This window comes from Oncorhynchus tshawytscha, linkage group LG20 (assembly GCF_018296145.1).
Source record: "Oncorhynchus tshawytscha isolate Ot180627B linkage group LG20, Otsh_v2.0, whole genome shotgun sequence".
Lineage (NCBI taxonomy): Eukaryota > Metazoa > Chordata > Actinopteri > Salmoniformes > Salmonidae > Oncorhynchus > Oncorhynchus tshawytscha.
This window is the reverse complement of record NC_056448.1, coordinates 26,795,909-26,811,605: the sequence shown is the minus strand read 5'-3', so window position 1 is coordinate 26,811,605 and position 15,697 is coordinate 26,795,909. Positions and strand designations below refer to the sequence as shown.

Here is a 15,697-nt window from a genome sequence, read left to right as displayed (position 1 = left end):
GTGAAGCATTTATCTAGTCGTGTTTATGAAGACGATTATACAAACAGACTAGTCGTCATGTAGGCTAGTGTAGGGCGACGGTCCACCCCTAGGTGGTGAGGTTAGGCACCAACACATCTGCCACACTGACCCTCAACACAGGGGTCGTGCTTAGTCCACTTCTGTACTCCCTGTTCACCCACGACTGGGAGCCAGGCCTAATTAACCCAACATCAGTGCCTGACCTCACTAATGCTCTTGTGGCTGAATGGAAGCAAGTCCCCGCAGCAATGTTCCAGCATCTAGTGGAAAGCCTTCCCAGAAGAGTGGAGGCTGTTATATCAGCAACTGGGGGACCAACACCATATTAATGCCCATGATTATGGAATGAAATGTTCAACTTGCAGGTGTCCACATACTTCTGGTCATGTAGTGTATCTACCTCAATTACCTCGTACCCCTGCACATCAACTCTGTACTGGTACTCTGTGTATATAGCCAAGTTATCATCGACTCTGTACTGGTACCCTGTGTATATAGCCAAGTTATCATCGACTCTGTACTGGTACTCTGTGTATATAGCCAGGTTATCATCGACTCTGTACTGGTACCCTGTGTATATAGCCAGGTTATCATCGACTCTGTACTGGTACCCTGTGTATATAGCCAGGTTATCATCGACTCTGTACTGGTACCCTGTGTATATAGCCAGGTTATCATCGACTCTGTACTGGTACCCTGTGTATATAGCCAGGTTATCATTGACTCTGTACTGGTGCCCTGTGTATATAGCCAGGTTATCATCGACTCTGTACTGGTACCCTGTGTATATAGCCAGGTTATCATCGACTCTGTACTGGTACCCTGTGTATATAGCCAGGTTATCATCGACTCTGTACTGGTACCCTGTGTATATAGCCAGGTTATCATCGACTCTGTACTGGTACCCTGTGTATATAGCCAGATTATCATCGACTCTTTACTTTTCTATTATTTCTCCATTTTTTTTCTCTCTGCATTGTTGAGAAGGGCCCGTAAATAAGCATTTCACTGTCAGTTTACACCTGTTGTTTACAAAGCATGTGACTGCTGTGTCTGCACCTGTGTTATCTCCTTCATGGTGAATGGTCCATCGGTGGTCAGCAGGTCCAACTGCCCCAGCTCTTCTGCAAGGTCCATTTTTTAACACTCTGCTGACAGTTTGGTTTGACCTAAACACGGCAGTGAAACACGTGAAAGCAGTGAAACACGTAACCATGAGAATTTCACAAAACATGATATCTCATGTATAATATTTTATATTTAGAGTACTGTATTTCACCTGTTTAGAGCAGTAAAACCATGTTCATATTTGAATACGTCTTGAACCCAACTGCTTCTCCTTACCTTCAATGACACCAATGCACATTCTAGAACTCAGTAAATAATTTGATGCCTGACTGATGTGATGTAACAATTGTCACCTAGGTAACAACATGAAGCTTCTACATTCCTTAAAAGTGATAGCTATCATTAAGAAACTTTCCCACCTTCTTTGATATCATCAGCGAGGATGAGGCAAAGCAATATATTTTTCAACTGTTTGAAGATTTGACTGATATATGCAGTGGTGATGTTAGTATGTAAATCTTGGTGTACATGTATTTTTTTAGATGCTTGTCAGCAAAACCACTACACAACACAACACAATACATGAATTGCACTGTAACGGTGACAAACGGTGCCCACAAACTGTTCGGGCCTACATAAAGCTGTAACAACAGCAATCCCACTGCTACACCTGGCTATCAGCGGAGCCTTGTCTGGCAGCAAAACAGTTCATTCAGCCTCATTTACTGCCTTTAAAAAAACCATAGCTGATATGGCTGACTTGCTTAAACAAATGTGGTTTCTACTAGCAATTGAGATGTACAAACTATGGCATAAGGGGACGACGAGCAGATTAAAGGCAATCCGTAATTTCGATTAATACATTACTGAGCAAGCTAGGCTGTACATAGTCAATATAACTTTTTATTTCAGCACTTTTGCAATGTACAGCGACAGAATTCAGAACATTGGCCATTCTTACAGTATTCTCACTGTACACCAAGTCAGAATCATAGGATAAATAAAGGGGGCATAAGCAGACAATGAAAGCTCTTACAATATTCAATGATTACATTTCTCTAAAACAGGCTATAGGCTACATGTGCACCACCAAGTCAGAACAGTAGGTGAAATTATGAGGGGAAAAGGGACCAAATTATTAGGGTGAGGCATATAGGCTACTTATGGGCTACTAACAACTTACTACACAACATACACTTAGTATTACTTTCTTAGCTACGGTATATATATCTCCCCTGGCATATTACATAATTTATGCAGCAGCATACAATACATTTTTGGACACACCTTGTCCCCATGAGTGACAGAACACTGAGTCAATCATAGCACATTTAGAGAACATTTCCAACCCCTACGCTCTGTATTTTCCGCTGGCTACACTGAAAGCACTGAGCTAGGCGGAAACATCTGCATTTTGGTGCTGCCTTACTCAGGAAAGTAAAAAGAGCCCATGTTTGTATGCGTCTTTGTTAACTTAATATTATTATTTTTTAACATTGTTTGCAAACTGATGTGTTAAATGTATTAATGCAAAAATAACATGCAAAACAGGCAACCTGAAGAGAGAGAAAAAAAGAAAAAAACAGGCAACAGGTCGCCACTGGATGGCGTCCACGATACTGAAATACGTGGATATTACAATGCATACACAATAAGACATTCAAGTCGAAAGCACAAGTCAAATTCATGATAACAACATGTACATTAAGGAGACTCAATGTGTTGATTAATGTTTATTTACCACCATCTTTGATGGCCAAAGATCATATTCAAATATAGTCTTTCTTCTGTGATATCAAATCTCTGGTGAAATAAAAACGTTGAGGTCACAGTATGTGACAGTATGTAGTATGGAGATACTGCCACCTTGTGGTAAAGGTGAAGAACAATCTTCCCGGTGTCCTCCGTAGGCAATTTAACTGTATATTTCTGCGATAACGGGAGTATACTTTGGGGAAATGGCAACTGCAAAAACTTTATTTCAATGATACATTCAATTACATTTCCAATGATTTGTTAAGAAAAGCGTATTTTTTTCTCCATAAGTATGGAAGGGGATGTAGCTCAGTGGTAGAGCGCATGCTTTGCATGTATGAGGCCCCGGGTTCAATCCCCGGCATCTCCACAGTTGTTTTCACAATTTTGAATAACCCATTGTTTGTCCAAATCTCTATCGATTTCACCCGTAGTTTAGTTTAGATCAGTGTTATTGTCAAACAAAATACGTAAGCAGCACGCACTGCTTATTTAAACTCAGACTTGTGTTCGATTGTGACCACTCAAGGCTTCCTCTCTGCATGACTACAGACCATTGAGATTGATGAAAACACAGAGATTTTCGGATTGTATGTGCACTGTAGTTGACATAAGGAATCGGTTGAAAGTAAATATGACAAATGTAACATCATGATGTCCACTACAGAAGACATTTATGGGTGGGGAATGGAATTAATTGTATTTTTTATTTTATTTAATCTTATCTTTTTATCTTCCTGGGGGGGACTGTGGGAGGGGTCTCGAATAGTTGAGGGACAGCTATTGGGTAACTGTGGGGGGATCTTGGAGGGTTCGGGTTCACGTTTTTTCGCCTGGTGGTAGATCGGTCAACATGCCCTTGAGCAGGGCATTGACCATGGATGCTTTTGTGTGTCGCTCTGAAAGGGAATCTGTTGGATGACTGGTATGAAGTAGTTATTGAGCGGCTTCACTGCAAGTTCATTGTATGTTTCGAATATTCAATAAAAATAATAAACATTTTAGACAGTTGTTCTTTGCCCTTGTTTTTGTTCTTTCCCCTCCTTCTCTGTTCTCACAAATGTTTTATCAGCCAGTCCCCAGTGTTACAGAGAAACACAAATTAAAGCTCCCTGCTCGTTTGCCATCCAGTGCAGGATCATTCCCCTAAAATCTGTGTCTGAGATCCTTACTAATTAAGATTGAGTTAGACGGTCTTTTCCCTCCCCTAACTCCTGGAGATCATCACTTTGTAAGTGCTTCCTTTTTCCTAAAAAGCTATTTGTGGGTTAAGGAAAACAAATGTTGGATGTCATTGAAAAACATTTTTCATAATATGTTTTCTGCCAAGTCATTGTAGATCGAAGGGGCAGCATCACAAAGGCGTCTGTGTGAATGAGTTAAACTATGTCATCTGAATTGCCACAGAGCTGGACCGTGGAGAAGGTTAGACAGAGGAGCGCGTAACTCTCTGATTTGAGCTGGAACAGATGACCATAGAAGGAACATAAGGCCTATCACACAGGGGTAACAGGACACACTTTAACTGGGAGACAAAATACAGACATGCAAAACATTCTTTCACTACCCAATAATGAAGAGCACAGTGCTCATACACTGAAGAATTCCCCAAGAGCATGAAGTCATCTAACAGTTTTATTTGAAGGATACAGAAGAATACAGGTTTTTCAGAAGCTGTCAATGATACCAAAGTCCCTAAAGAAGTGACATAGTTTAAGTTACATTTCTCTGAAAGATGAGTCAACATTCAGATGTTCAGGTACAAATGTGCATTTTCATGTTTGTGAGGTGTTTTGCGATGTGTTGGTATGACAGCTTGTTAAGATGTGTGAGAAGTGTAAAAAAAAAATACATATTTGAAAAGCCTTTTTCAATGACATGTTTGTTCAAATGAACAGATTCAAAATCAGGGAAACAACCTTAGTGAATGCCTGACAATGGCCAATGTCGGAACTGGTCAGAGCACCTTCTAAAGATATTAACCAAAGAGTACAATTTCAATGGGATCAATCATTGATATAGCTATACATCATATAAGATGAAAGACACAGGAGAGGACAAAGCCATGCACGGAACAATCTGTCTGGAACATATGTTTTCATCGTTCTCGTCCTCCACAAAGACGGAGATAAATTTGTTCTCCACCCAAGGCAGCTCTTGACTCTGCAAGGCCAGCACACGGACACACTGCACGTCTTTCCTGAAGTTGAACGTCTTGCCACCGGGCTGCTGCTGCAGCGTGGTCAATGTGTCACTGCTGCCAGCGGCAGCATTGGAGACAATGAAGGCATCGATCTCTAGCTTGGCATTGGACAGGAAAGCACGGATGTTCATCTTGCTCTGGTTGTTGAGGTGGCTGGCAGTGTTGGTGTTCCCCATTCTGCGACTGTTGGTCAGCTGTAGAGAGGAGTGATAGGAGCAGTTAGAGTAGGCCAGGGGTGTGTTCATTAATGTGATACGTTTGGAGCGTTCCAGATAGAAACGTAATGAACAGAACTGACACAAATCCCTATTCTACATGATGGACAATTATAAATGTTCTGCACCATACATTTCTATCTGGACGTGTTGTAACGTTGCACTCAATTTAACAGGCCCCTGTTGTCGGCTACAGTCTGTAATACAATTATATATTTTTCATTTCTCTCTCTCTGGTGAAGAGCTCTCGTATAATATGACAACTTTATATCCTCATGACATGTTAAATGTCAACAGATGCTGTCGTTAAACCCACTCATAATGGCCTGTTTACTTAACGGTAGTGGAATCCTCAAAAGTGACTGACCCTCAGCTGACTTGGACCGTTGGACAATAATTCACTGACTAGCACAGGAAAGATTCAACCATGGGTCACGCTTTCCCTGTGTCTGATGAGAGGAACAGTGAGATGAATTGAAAGTAATTTCTTCCTCTCCTCTTCTCCAGGGGAAGGACTCCCTCCCTCCCGGTCGAGACAAAGGGAGGCCTGTCCTCCATCTGAGAGTTAAATGGCCTCCCACTGAGTCACTCCTCACCTCTCCTTTCCTTACTTGTCATTATCCTTAGATTTCTACAATTCGTTGCTCTGTCCTCTTCTCACCTTTGAAAGGACAAAATGGGAGCATGATGACATTTGATGTTGACAGGAAATGTCAAAATAGAGAATGTAAGATGCTCTTTTGTTGAGGTCTTATTAGAGAATGATCTGTTGACGTCAGCATGTCCTTCAATCATCTGGAACAGGACAATATCTGATATCTGTCATCTAATCTGTGCCATCTGTTTATTTCGATTGTTTTCATCAATCTTTGGAAACCTCAGGTCACCTTCTTTGAACGTTTGAAAAATATATAAATACATCTTCCCTCAATTTATGCTAAGATACCTTCACCATATTTACCATATTTACCATATTTATCAATGATTTAAGCTGTTGTAACTTCTTACCATGCTAACATCTTTTCTGTGCTATTTCAGGGATATCACACTTACCTTGATCTGTAGTAGTTTGAAGTGTGAGAGTTGCTGAGTTGTTGAAACGCTGAAGAACACTTATGTAGGGATGATGCTGGTCAGACACTGAGGCTATCATTCTGACTTGGTCCAAAGTCCTCTGATGGTATGCAAATATCATCACACCAATGACACAGCACTTATTAACTCAAGTAAGAAAAATGCACACCTGATATGGTCAAGTGCTGGCTGTTAACAATTTCCTTAACATGTACAGGGCCCAGTAAAAAATCAAGTCAAAACCCAACAACTTTTACTTAGAAAAATTAACTATTTTTTTTACACAAATGCATAATGCATAAAAGCGTAATAATAGTCAATAGAAAAAAAACACATGCATTCTGGACCACTCTCAATTCCTTGTCAGTCTATGTAAATAAATGTCAGCCATAAAATAAATAAACGTAAAGGTTCTGTCATCATCTACCCAGACTGCCCTCTTATTGTCCCTCGATGGCAGATCCACTCTTGAGCAGTGAAATGACGTGAAGCCAGTGTGTGTTTGAACACTGTTCCAGGACAGACAGCAACCCTTCAGACCACTTGATTGTCCCCTTAGTGTTTCTCTGAAAGGGTTGTGTCAATTGCAGTCGGACATGTGGAGAGTGGACTATTCATGCACGGTTTCACAGCCATCTCTTTCTGCTGCTGACACACTCACTCCACTTACCTTTCACTCTCCTCTCCTTCCACTCCATCATACCTCCTATCCTACCATAGCTCAGCCCAGATATTCACTTGGAGAAAAACAAGTTGTCAAGATACTGTATATAACTTTACTTTAAAAAAAAAAATACAGCCGGTTTGATGCACTTTGCATCATATGATGCTGCGTTTCTCAAGGTTATTACGCAAAATGCATTATACCAGCTTATTTCTGTATTTTGAAAGTTACATATCTTGAAAACCTGATGACATGCAAAACATTTTTGGACTATATCAACAATGGACTGATGAAACAAATACCAAAATATCATTTTGGGGGAAGTGTTTTCTTTTCATGAAAATGACATTTTCAATGTATTCTTAAAGATCCTAATGAGTCTTGGAAATACTCTTTCTAACAGTATCTTTTCAAAGTTGGACTTTGTTAAGGTGTAATGAAGCTTGGGCAGAGTGATATACTGGTAGATGTGATAATGCATGGCCTTCTCTCACCATCAACGCAAAATAATATTTGCATTTTATTCTACCCTGTGCAGTGCCTCGTCACAGCTTATCTTATCCCATTGAAGTACTGTAGCTTCATTGGGAGCTCAGGAACATCGCAGGCACTCATTGAGACTGTCATTGTCTCAAACATTCATTCTATCTAGACCTCTTTCATTTTGGGTGGTTGAAGGAATTATGCCTCACTTAAAGGGTAGAGATGCACGTAACTTCTGATGCACAAAAGTTTGTCCTGTTTACTGTAGATTGATACGTTTTGATAACTTCCCAAGAGAACTTCAGCATCATTCCTCAACCAAAAGGCTTTCGGAACAGGAGCTTCACAATAAGGCATAAAAGGCTTTCCATTGTCTATTGGCAGCTAAAAGTGAAGGTTGCTTTTTCTAAGGATTCATTCGAGATCCTCTACCTCTACTACGAGCTAACCAATAACTGAACTCGAAACATCCAGGCCTTTACAAATTCAGATTCAGATAAGCATTGTAAGCATTAATGAAAAAGCTACTGTTGTTAAAGTGAAGTGAGATACTGACATCAACAATAACAGTAATAATAATAATAAATGAATAAATAATAGTAATGATAATAATAGTAATGTGGGCTGTTTTTCATGGTTCGGGCTCGACCCTTAGTTCCAATGGAGTGAAATCTTAATGCTACATCATGCAATGACATTGTAAACGATTCTGTGCTTCCAACTTTGTGGCAACAATTTGGGAAAGGCCCTTTCCTGTTTCAGACAATGCCCCCGTGGACAAAGCCAGGTCCATATGGAAATGGTTTGTCAAGATCGGTGTGGAAGAACTTCACTGGCCTGCACAGAGCCCTGACCTCAACCCCATCGAACAACTTTGGGATTAATTGGAATGCCGTCTCCAAACCAAGCCTAATCGCCCAACATTCGTGCCCGACCTCACTAATGCTCTTGTGGTGAATGGAAGCAAGACCCCGCAGCAACGTTCCAACATCTAGTGGAAAGCCTTCCCAGAAGAGTGGACTTTTGGTTATGTAGTGTATGTATATGATAACTTTTGTTTTTGATTGGGCTAATATGTAAGTTGATGCTTGATTTGATCATGAATTTAGGATCTTGTGTCTCATTCCACCTTCAGGTGTCTGTCATATTTCCTCTTCTTTCTGGCAATAAAGGTTTTAAAGGTTAGTGACTGACACACCCACAAACACACACACACACACACACACTGACCTGCAGGTCCATCTCTCTCTGAGCAATGAGAGATGACAGCTGGCGGTCAGGGTCAGCTGATGGCTGGTCTCTACCCTGGCCAGCACCACTGTATCTCAGCTGGTCTATTAGAGCCTCCTGGGACTTCACAAACACATGCAGCTGCTCTATCAGCCTGGGAGAAAGTGAGGGACATAGAGAGAGAGAGATAATGAAAGAAGAAGAGGAAGATAATTAGAGGGAGAGTGAGAGTACAATCCTGTAACAGGTAAGGACAAACTTAATTCATTGTGATTCCATGGAGGGAACAGATAAACCTAAGGAGGTCTCCAGTCTCTCCTACCAGTCTCTCTCTTCCAACAGACTGAGTAGGTCCTGGAACTTCTCCGGGTTCTGGTCTGGTTCCTGTTCTTTGGATAGGGGGTCAGTCTGTGTGGGTGCATCGGACTGTGAGTGTTCAGGCTAGGTGGGGGTGTCCAACTTTGAATGGTCAGTCTGTGTGGGTACGTCAGATTGGGAGTGACCCTCCCCCTGAAGCTCCTTCTCCAGCTCCAGGCAATGCGTCCTCTCCTGATCCAACATGGTTGTCAGCTTCCCCACCTCCACTCTGGATGAATCCAGATCCTGGAAATAAATGGGAATGATATTCAGCAAATCTTGGAAGACATTGGAGAACACTTGGTTATGGAATACATCTTCGGCCTAAATGTGTTGTTCAGATACCTTCCCTAGCTGCTGGATCTTGGTGTTGCAGTACTCTCTGAGCTGCTCCATCTGCTCTGGGTAATCTTGACTAGATCATACAAAACACAGGCAGATTAGATACAATACCAACATATATGATTTCTAGTCAGTCAAAATGAAAGGTTATCGGCTAAACTTACAGTGCAAGGGCAGAGACCCTCTGCAGCTCCTTCATTTCCTCTTTCAGTGTTTCAACCTCTACCTTCAGGTCAATGTTCTGTGTTGAGACAAAATCACATGTAGTTATACAGTAGGCCTGCCTGTACAGTATTCCTTCAATGTAGTTACATGACTGCTGTTCATGGCTTTGTTGAGACCCGTCTCTGATCACTCACTGTTTTGTACATTTCCTCAACAGAGTCATCACACCTCTGCTGCAGCCGCTCCTCGTAGAAGAAGATGCGGAGTCTGAGGTTGAAGTTGTCCTTCTTTAGGTCAGAGATGATCTGAGAACAACAGTGTGAGGAGGAATAGCAGTGTTGGACCAGAGTTACATGTACTGCCTATCTATGGCTCTGGTGAGGCCTATTTAGAGCAGCATTTTTTAATGAGTGGTAAGAAATCTTTTAAATTCATGGCCCCATTTTAAATGACTAAATGTATTGAAGCCTTCATAAACCCTTTTTATGACCCATATGCAAATGTTTTAGAAGTCACAAATAAGCAACTGTCATGCTATAAATGTTGGTTAAAAGGTTGCCACTATTGGCAAAGCACCAGATCACTTGTTATATCATCCATCCTTAGTACTTTGCTTATAAATCATTTGTGAAGCATCTATCTAGTTGTGCTTATGAAGACGATTATACAAACAGACTAGTCGTCATGTAGGCTAGTGTAGGTCGACGGTCCACCCCTAGGTGGTGAGGTTAGGCACCAACACATCTGCCACACTGACCCTCAACACAGGGGTCGTGCTTAGTCCACTTCTGTACTCCCTGTTCACCCACGACTGGGAGCCAGGCCTAATTAACCCAACATCAGTGCCTGACCTCACTAATGCTCTTGTGGCTGAATGGAAGCAAGTCCCCACAGAAATATTCCAGCATCTAGTGGAAAGCCTTCCCAGAAGAGTGGAGGCTGTTATAGCAGCAACTGGGGGACCACCATATTAATGCCCATGATTATGGAATGAAATGTTCAACTTGCAGGTGTTCACATACTTTTGGTGATGTAGCTACCTCAATTACCTCGTACCCCTGTGCATCGACTCTGTACTGGTACTCTGTGTATATAGCCAGGTTATCATCGACTCTGTACTGGTACTCTGTGTATATAGCCAGGTTATCATCGACTCTGTACTGGTACTCTGTGTATATAGCCAGGTTATCATCGACTCTGTACTGGTACTCTGTGTATATAGCCAGGTTATCATCGACTCTGTACTGGTACTCTGTGTATATAGCCAGGTTATCATCGACTCTGTACTGGTACTCTGTGTATATAGCCAGGTTATCATCGACTCTGTACTGGTACTCTGTGTATATAGCCAGGTTATCATCGACTCTGTACTGGTACTCTGTGTATATAGCCAGGTTATCATCGACTCTGTACTGCTACCCTGTGTATATAGCCAGGTTATCATCGACTCTGTACTGGTACCCTGTGTATATAGCCAGGTTATCATCGACTCTGTACTGGTACTCTGTGTATATAGCCAGGTTATCATCGACTCTGTACTGGTACTCTGTGTATATAGCCAGGTTATCATCGACTTTGTACTGGTACTCTGTGTATATAGCCAGGTTATCATCGACTCTGTACTGGTACTCTGTGTATATAGCCAGGTTATCATCGACTCTGTACTGGTACTCTGTGTATATAGCCAGGTTATCATCGACTCTGTACTGGTACTCTGTGTATATAGCCAGGTTATCATCGACTCTGTACTGGTACTCTGTGTATATAGCCAGGTTATCATCGACTCTGTACTGGTACCCTGTGTACATAGCCAGGTTATCATCGACTCTGTACTGGTACCCTGTGTATATAGCCAGGTTATCATCGACTCTCTGTGTTATCTCCTTCATGGTGAATGGTCCATCGGTGGTCAGCAGGTCCAACTGCCCCAGCTCTTCTGCAAGGTCCATTTTTTTAACACTCTGCTGACAGTTTGGTTGATGAGTGTGAGTTGAGTGTGAGTTGAGTTGAGTTGATTTTTTTACAGGGACAGTGCACATTAATCAACGTTTCAGTAAAAGTGCCGGTTTTAGCCAGCCGGCTAATTTTCAATATAGACAATCATTGAGCAGTGAGCACACGCAGAGCAACATAGGACAAGCAAGACGTAGCATACAGACAGAGAAACATAGAACAAAAAGCAGCAAGACAAAATTCATAAAAGCAACAAAGTGTTTCCACACCTCACAAGCTACAGACAACAGACAACATGGAAAGTGGCAATACACAGCTAGGGATTATGTTCACAAATCTGATTGACCTTTAGCCATGTCTTCATGCATTTTGTGAAAGTGTGATATGTGGTGCAGTTGTGTGTGTCTGATGGCAGTGTATTCCTGACATGGGAAGCCTTCACAGAGAAAGCTGATTTACAAAAGGTGCTTTTCCTCAAGGGAACTATACAGGCTGGCTATAGGTTTGACCTAAACACGGCCTGGTCTGGTGTTTAGCAAAAAGTATAAACCAAGCAGTGAAACAAGTAATCATGAGAATTCCACATAACATGACGTCTCATGTATAATAGTTTCTATTTGGCGTATTTCACCTGTTAGGGTGAAGAGCAGCACAACCATGTTCATATCTGATTTGAATACGTCTGCTCCTCCTGACTGCCAATGACACCAGTGTTCTTTCTAGATCTCAGCAAATATTTTGATGCCTGACTGATGTGATGTAACAATTGTCTCCTAGGTAACAACATGAAGCTTCTACATTCCTTAAAAGTGATAGCTATCATTAAGAAACTTTCCCACCTTCTTTGATATCATCAGCGAGGATGAGGCAAAGCAATATATTTTTCAACTGTTTGAAGATTTGACTGATATATGCAGTGGTGATGTTAGTATGTAAATCTTGGTGTACATGTATTTTTTTAGATGCTTGTCAGCAAAGCCACTACACAACACAACACAATACACAAATTGCACTATAACGGTGACAAACGGTGCCCACAAACTGTTCGGGCCTACATAAAGCTGTCCCAACAGCAGAGTCCCAACAGCAGTCCCAACACCTTACCACTGCTACACCGGGCTATCAGCAGAGCCTTGTCTGGCAGTGAAACAGTTAATTCAGCCTCATTTACTGCCTTGTAAAAAAACATAGCTGATATGGCTGACTTGCTTAAACAAATGTGGTTTCTACTGACAATTGAGGTGTACAAACTATGGCATACTGTAAGGGGATGACAAGCAGATAAAAGGCAATCCGTAATTCCGATTAAGACATTAATGAGCGAGCTAGGATGTACATAGTCAATATAACTATTTGTTCAGCACTTTTGAAATGCACAGTGACAGAATTCAGAACATTGGCCATTCTTACAGTATTCTTCCCTGTATACCATGTCAGAACCATAGGATAAATAAAGGGGGCATATAAGCAGACAATGAAAGCTCTTACAATATTCAATGATTACATTTCTCTAAAACAGGCTATAGGCTACATGTGCACCACCAAGTCAGAACAGTTGACGAAATTATGAGGGGAAAAGGGACCAAATTATTAGGGTGAGGCATATGGGCTACTAACAGCTTACTACACAACATACACTTAGTATTACTTTCTTAGCTACAGTATATATATATATCTCCCTGGCATATTACATAATTTATACAGCAGCATACAATACATTTTTGGACTCACCTTGCTGTGCTGTGCTCACTTGAACAGGAAGGTGGCTCGGCAGTCCTTCGTGGTCAACATTTGTCATTAAACTTAGTCATCAAAGTCTGGCAATCTCTGGATTTATGGTGCTTTCAAGACAACTGGGAATTCTGAAAAAAACATGGTAGAATCATGATGACGTCAGTGATCTTCAGGTCGGAGCTCTAGAAAGAGGCCTGAGTTCCTGACTTGCAATTCCGAGTTGGATGACTGTTCAAAACCAATTTTTTCAGTCGGAGCTGGTATTTTTCAGAGTTTCCAGTTATCTTGAACTCACTGAAGTCTGAGATGTCTCAGTTCCGAGTTTCCAGTTGTTTGAGCGTGGCAGAAGATATGCTGGATTGACAGCATGGCCAATGTTGAATGTTTACCCTTTTAAGCTTTGAAAAATATCCTTAAACTCAAACTTGGGACCACACATCCAGTGCAATTAGCCACTGATTCCTTCAAAACCACTTATTGTTGAATTTGCGATTTCCAACTTGTTGTGCAATGTTTATGTCCAATGGCTAATGAGAACCAATATGTTTTATTTATTTATTTAATTTCTCTTCATATGACAAGGATTGAAAAGGATTTGCCATAAGATTGTTGACTTGATTCATGGTGATGACTGCTAGCTAAGATCAGTCCAATCAAAGCTACTGTAGATATGTGATTTGATGTCATTTTATCTGTGGCCAATGAGCTTGAGCCTTCATGGATGGGCACTTCTAATGTAAGTCTATGGCAGCACCCAAGGGGCTTGAATTCTTTAGCTCTACCCTTAGAATTTGCAGTGACTAGTGTCCCCATGAGTGACAGAACACTGAGCCAATCATGGCACAACTACAGAACATTACCAACCCCTACTATATCAAGACGAGACGGTTGGAGTCTTACAATGTTTAATAATCTAAAGGGGTAGGCAAGAGAATGGTCGTGGTCAAGGCAGGTAGAATGGTCAGGCATGCGGACACAGAGTCCAGAAACGGGTGTAACCGATGTGAAATGGCTAGCTAGCTAGCTGGTGCGCGCTAATAGCATTTCAATCGGTGACATCCCCCGCTCTGAAGTAGTTGTTCCCCTTGCTCTGCAAGGGCAGTGGCTTTTGTGGCGCGATGGGTAACGATGCTTCGTGGGTGTCAGTTGTTGGTGTGTGCAAAGGGTCCCTGGTTCGTGCGAGGGGACGGACGAAAGATATACTGTTTCATTGATGCTGTTGACCCGAATCATTGGTTGCTGTGGAAAAGGAGAAGGTCAAAAGGGGGGTGAGTGTAACCGATGTGAAATGGCTAGCTAGTTAGCGATGTTGCACTCTAATAGCGTTTCAATTGGTGACGTCACTCACTCTGAGACCTGAAGTAGTTGTTCCCCTTGCTCTGCAAGGGTTTTGGCTTTTGTGGACGATGCTTCGGAGGGTGGTTGTTGTTGCTGTGTGCAGAGGGTTCCTGGTTTGAGCCCGGGTCGAGGGGACGGACGAAAGATATACTGTTACACAGGCAAGGGTCAAAACCGGGAGGACTAGAAAAAGGAAAATAGCACGCTGGTTGACTTGACTAAACATACAAGATGAACTGGCACAGAGAGACAGGAATAAATACACAGGGGGAAATAAGCAAAACCTGGAGGGGGTGGAGACAATCACAGGAACAGGTGAAAAAGATCAGGGCGTGACACCCTACGCTCTGTATTTTCCGCTGGCTGCACTGGAAGCACTGAGCTAGGCGGAAACAGCTGCGTTTTGGTGCTGCCTTACTCAGGCAAGAAAAAAGAGCCCATGTTTGTATGCGTCTTTATTAACTCAATATTATATATATATTTTTTAACATTGTTTGCAAACTGATATGTGACATGTATTAATGCCAAAATAAAATGCAAAAGCGGCAACCTGCCCTGAATGACGGGTCGCCACTGGATGGCGTCCACGATACTGAAATACATGGATATTACAATGCATACACAATAAGACATTCAAGTCGAAAGCACAAGTCAAATTCATGATAACAACATGTACATTAAGCAGACTCAATGTGTTGATTCATGTTTATTTACCACCATCTTTGATGGCCAAAGATCATATCCAAATATAGCCTTTCTTCTGTGATATCAAATCTCTGGTGAAAGAAAACGTTGAGGTCGATGTCATGGTTTATACAGTATGTAGTATGGAGATACTGCTATCTTGTGGTAAAGGTGAAGAACAATCTTCACGGTGTCCTCCGTAGGCAATTTAACTACAGTATATTCTCTGCGATAACGGAGTATACTTTTTTGGGGAAATGGCAACTGCAAAAACTTTATTTCAATGAGATATTCAATGCTTTGTTTAGAAAAGCGTATTTTTTCTCCGTAAGTATGGAAGGGGATGTAGCTCAGTGGTAGAGCGCATGCTTTGCATGTATGAGGCCCCGGGTTCAATCCCCGGCATCTCCA

The 15,697-nt window shown here is 41.7% G+C and overlaps 1 protein-coding gene and 2 non-coding genes across 3 annotated transcripts; 2 read left to right on the top strand and 1 right to left on the bottom strand.

Moving 5' to 3' along the window:
- Positions 1-3,142: 3,142 nt before the first annotated feature.
- trnaa-ugc lies at positions 3,143-3,214 on the top strand. The gene has a single exon. It is a non-coding gene; the product is annotated as a tRNA-Ala (tRNA).
- Positions 3,215-8,404: 5,190 nt separating this feature from the next.
- LOC112219811 (CDK5 regulatory subunit-associated protein 2-like) lies at positions 8,405-13,780 on the bottom strand. Its single transcript, XM_024381321.2, has 6 exons — positions 13,262-13,780; positions 9,772-9,882; positions 9,577-9,653; positions 9,416-9,485; positions 9,036-9,316; positions 8,405-8,867 (listed from the first exon to the last, which is right to left on the bottom strand). The coding sequence occupies exons 2-5, from the start codon at positions 9,781-9,783 to the stop codon at positions 9,155-9,157; spliced, it is 321 nt and encodes a 106-aa protein (XP_024237089.2). The 5' UTR covers positions 9,784-9,882; positions 13,262-13,780; the 3' UTR covers positions 8,405-8,867; positions 9,036-9,154.
- Positions 13,781-15,625: 1,845 nt separating this feature from the next.
- Positions 15,626-15,697, top strand: trnaa-ugc. The gene has a single exon. It is a non-coding gene; the product is annotated as a tRNA-Ala (tRNA).

Excerpts from the sequence above, each read along its gene's own strand:
- LOC112219811 (XM_024381321.2), bottom strand. Across the intron at positions 9,486-9,576 it reads AGGGTCTCTGCCCTTGCACT|TCAAGATTACCCAGAGCAGA; the intron begins GTAAGTTTAGCC and ends TGTATGATCTAG. Across the intron at positions 9,317-9,415 it reads AGATCCAGCAGCTAGGGAAG|GATCTGGATTCATCCAGAGT; the intron begins GTATCTGAACAA and ends ATTTATTTCCAG.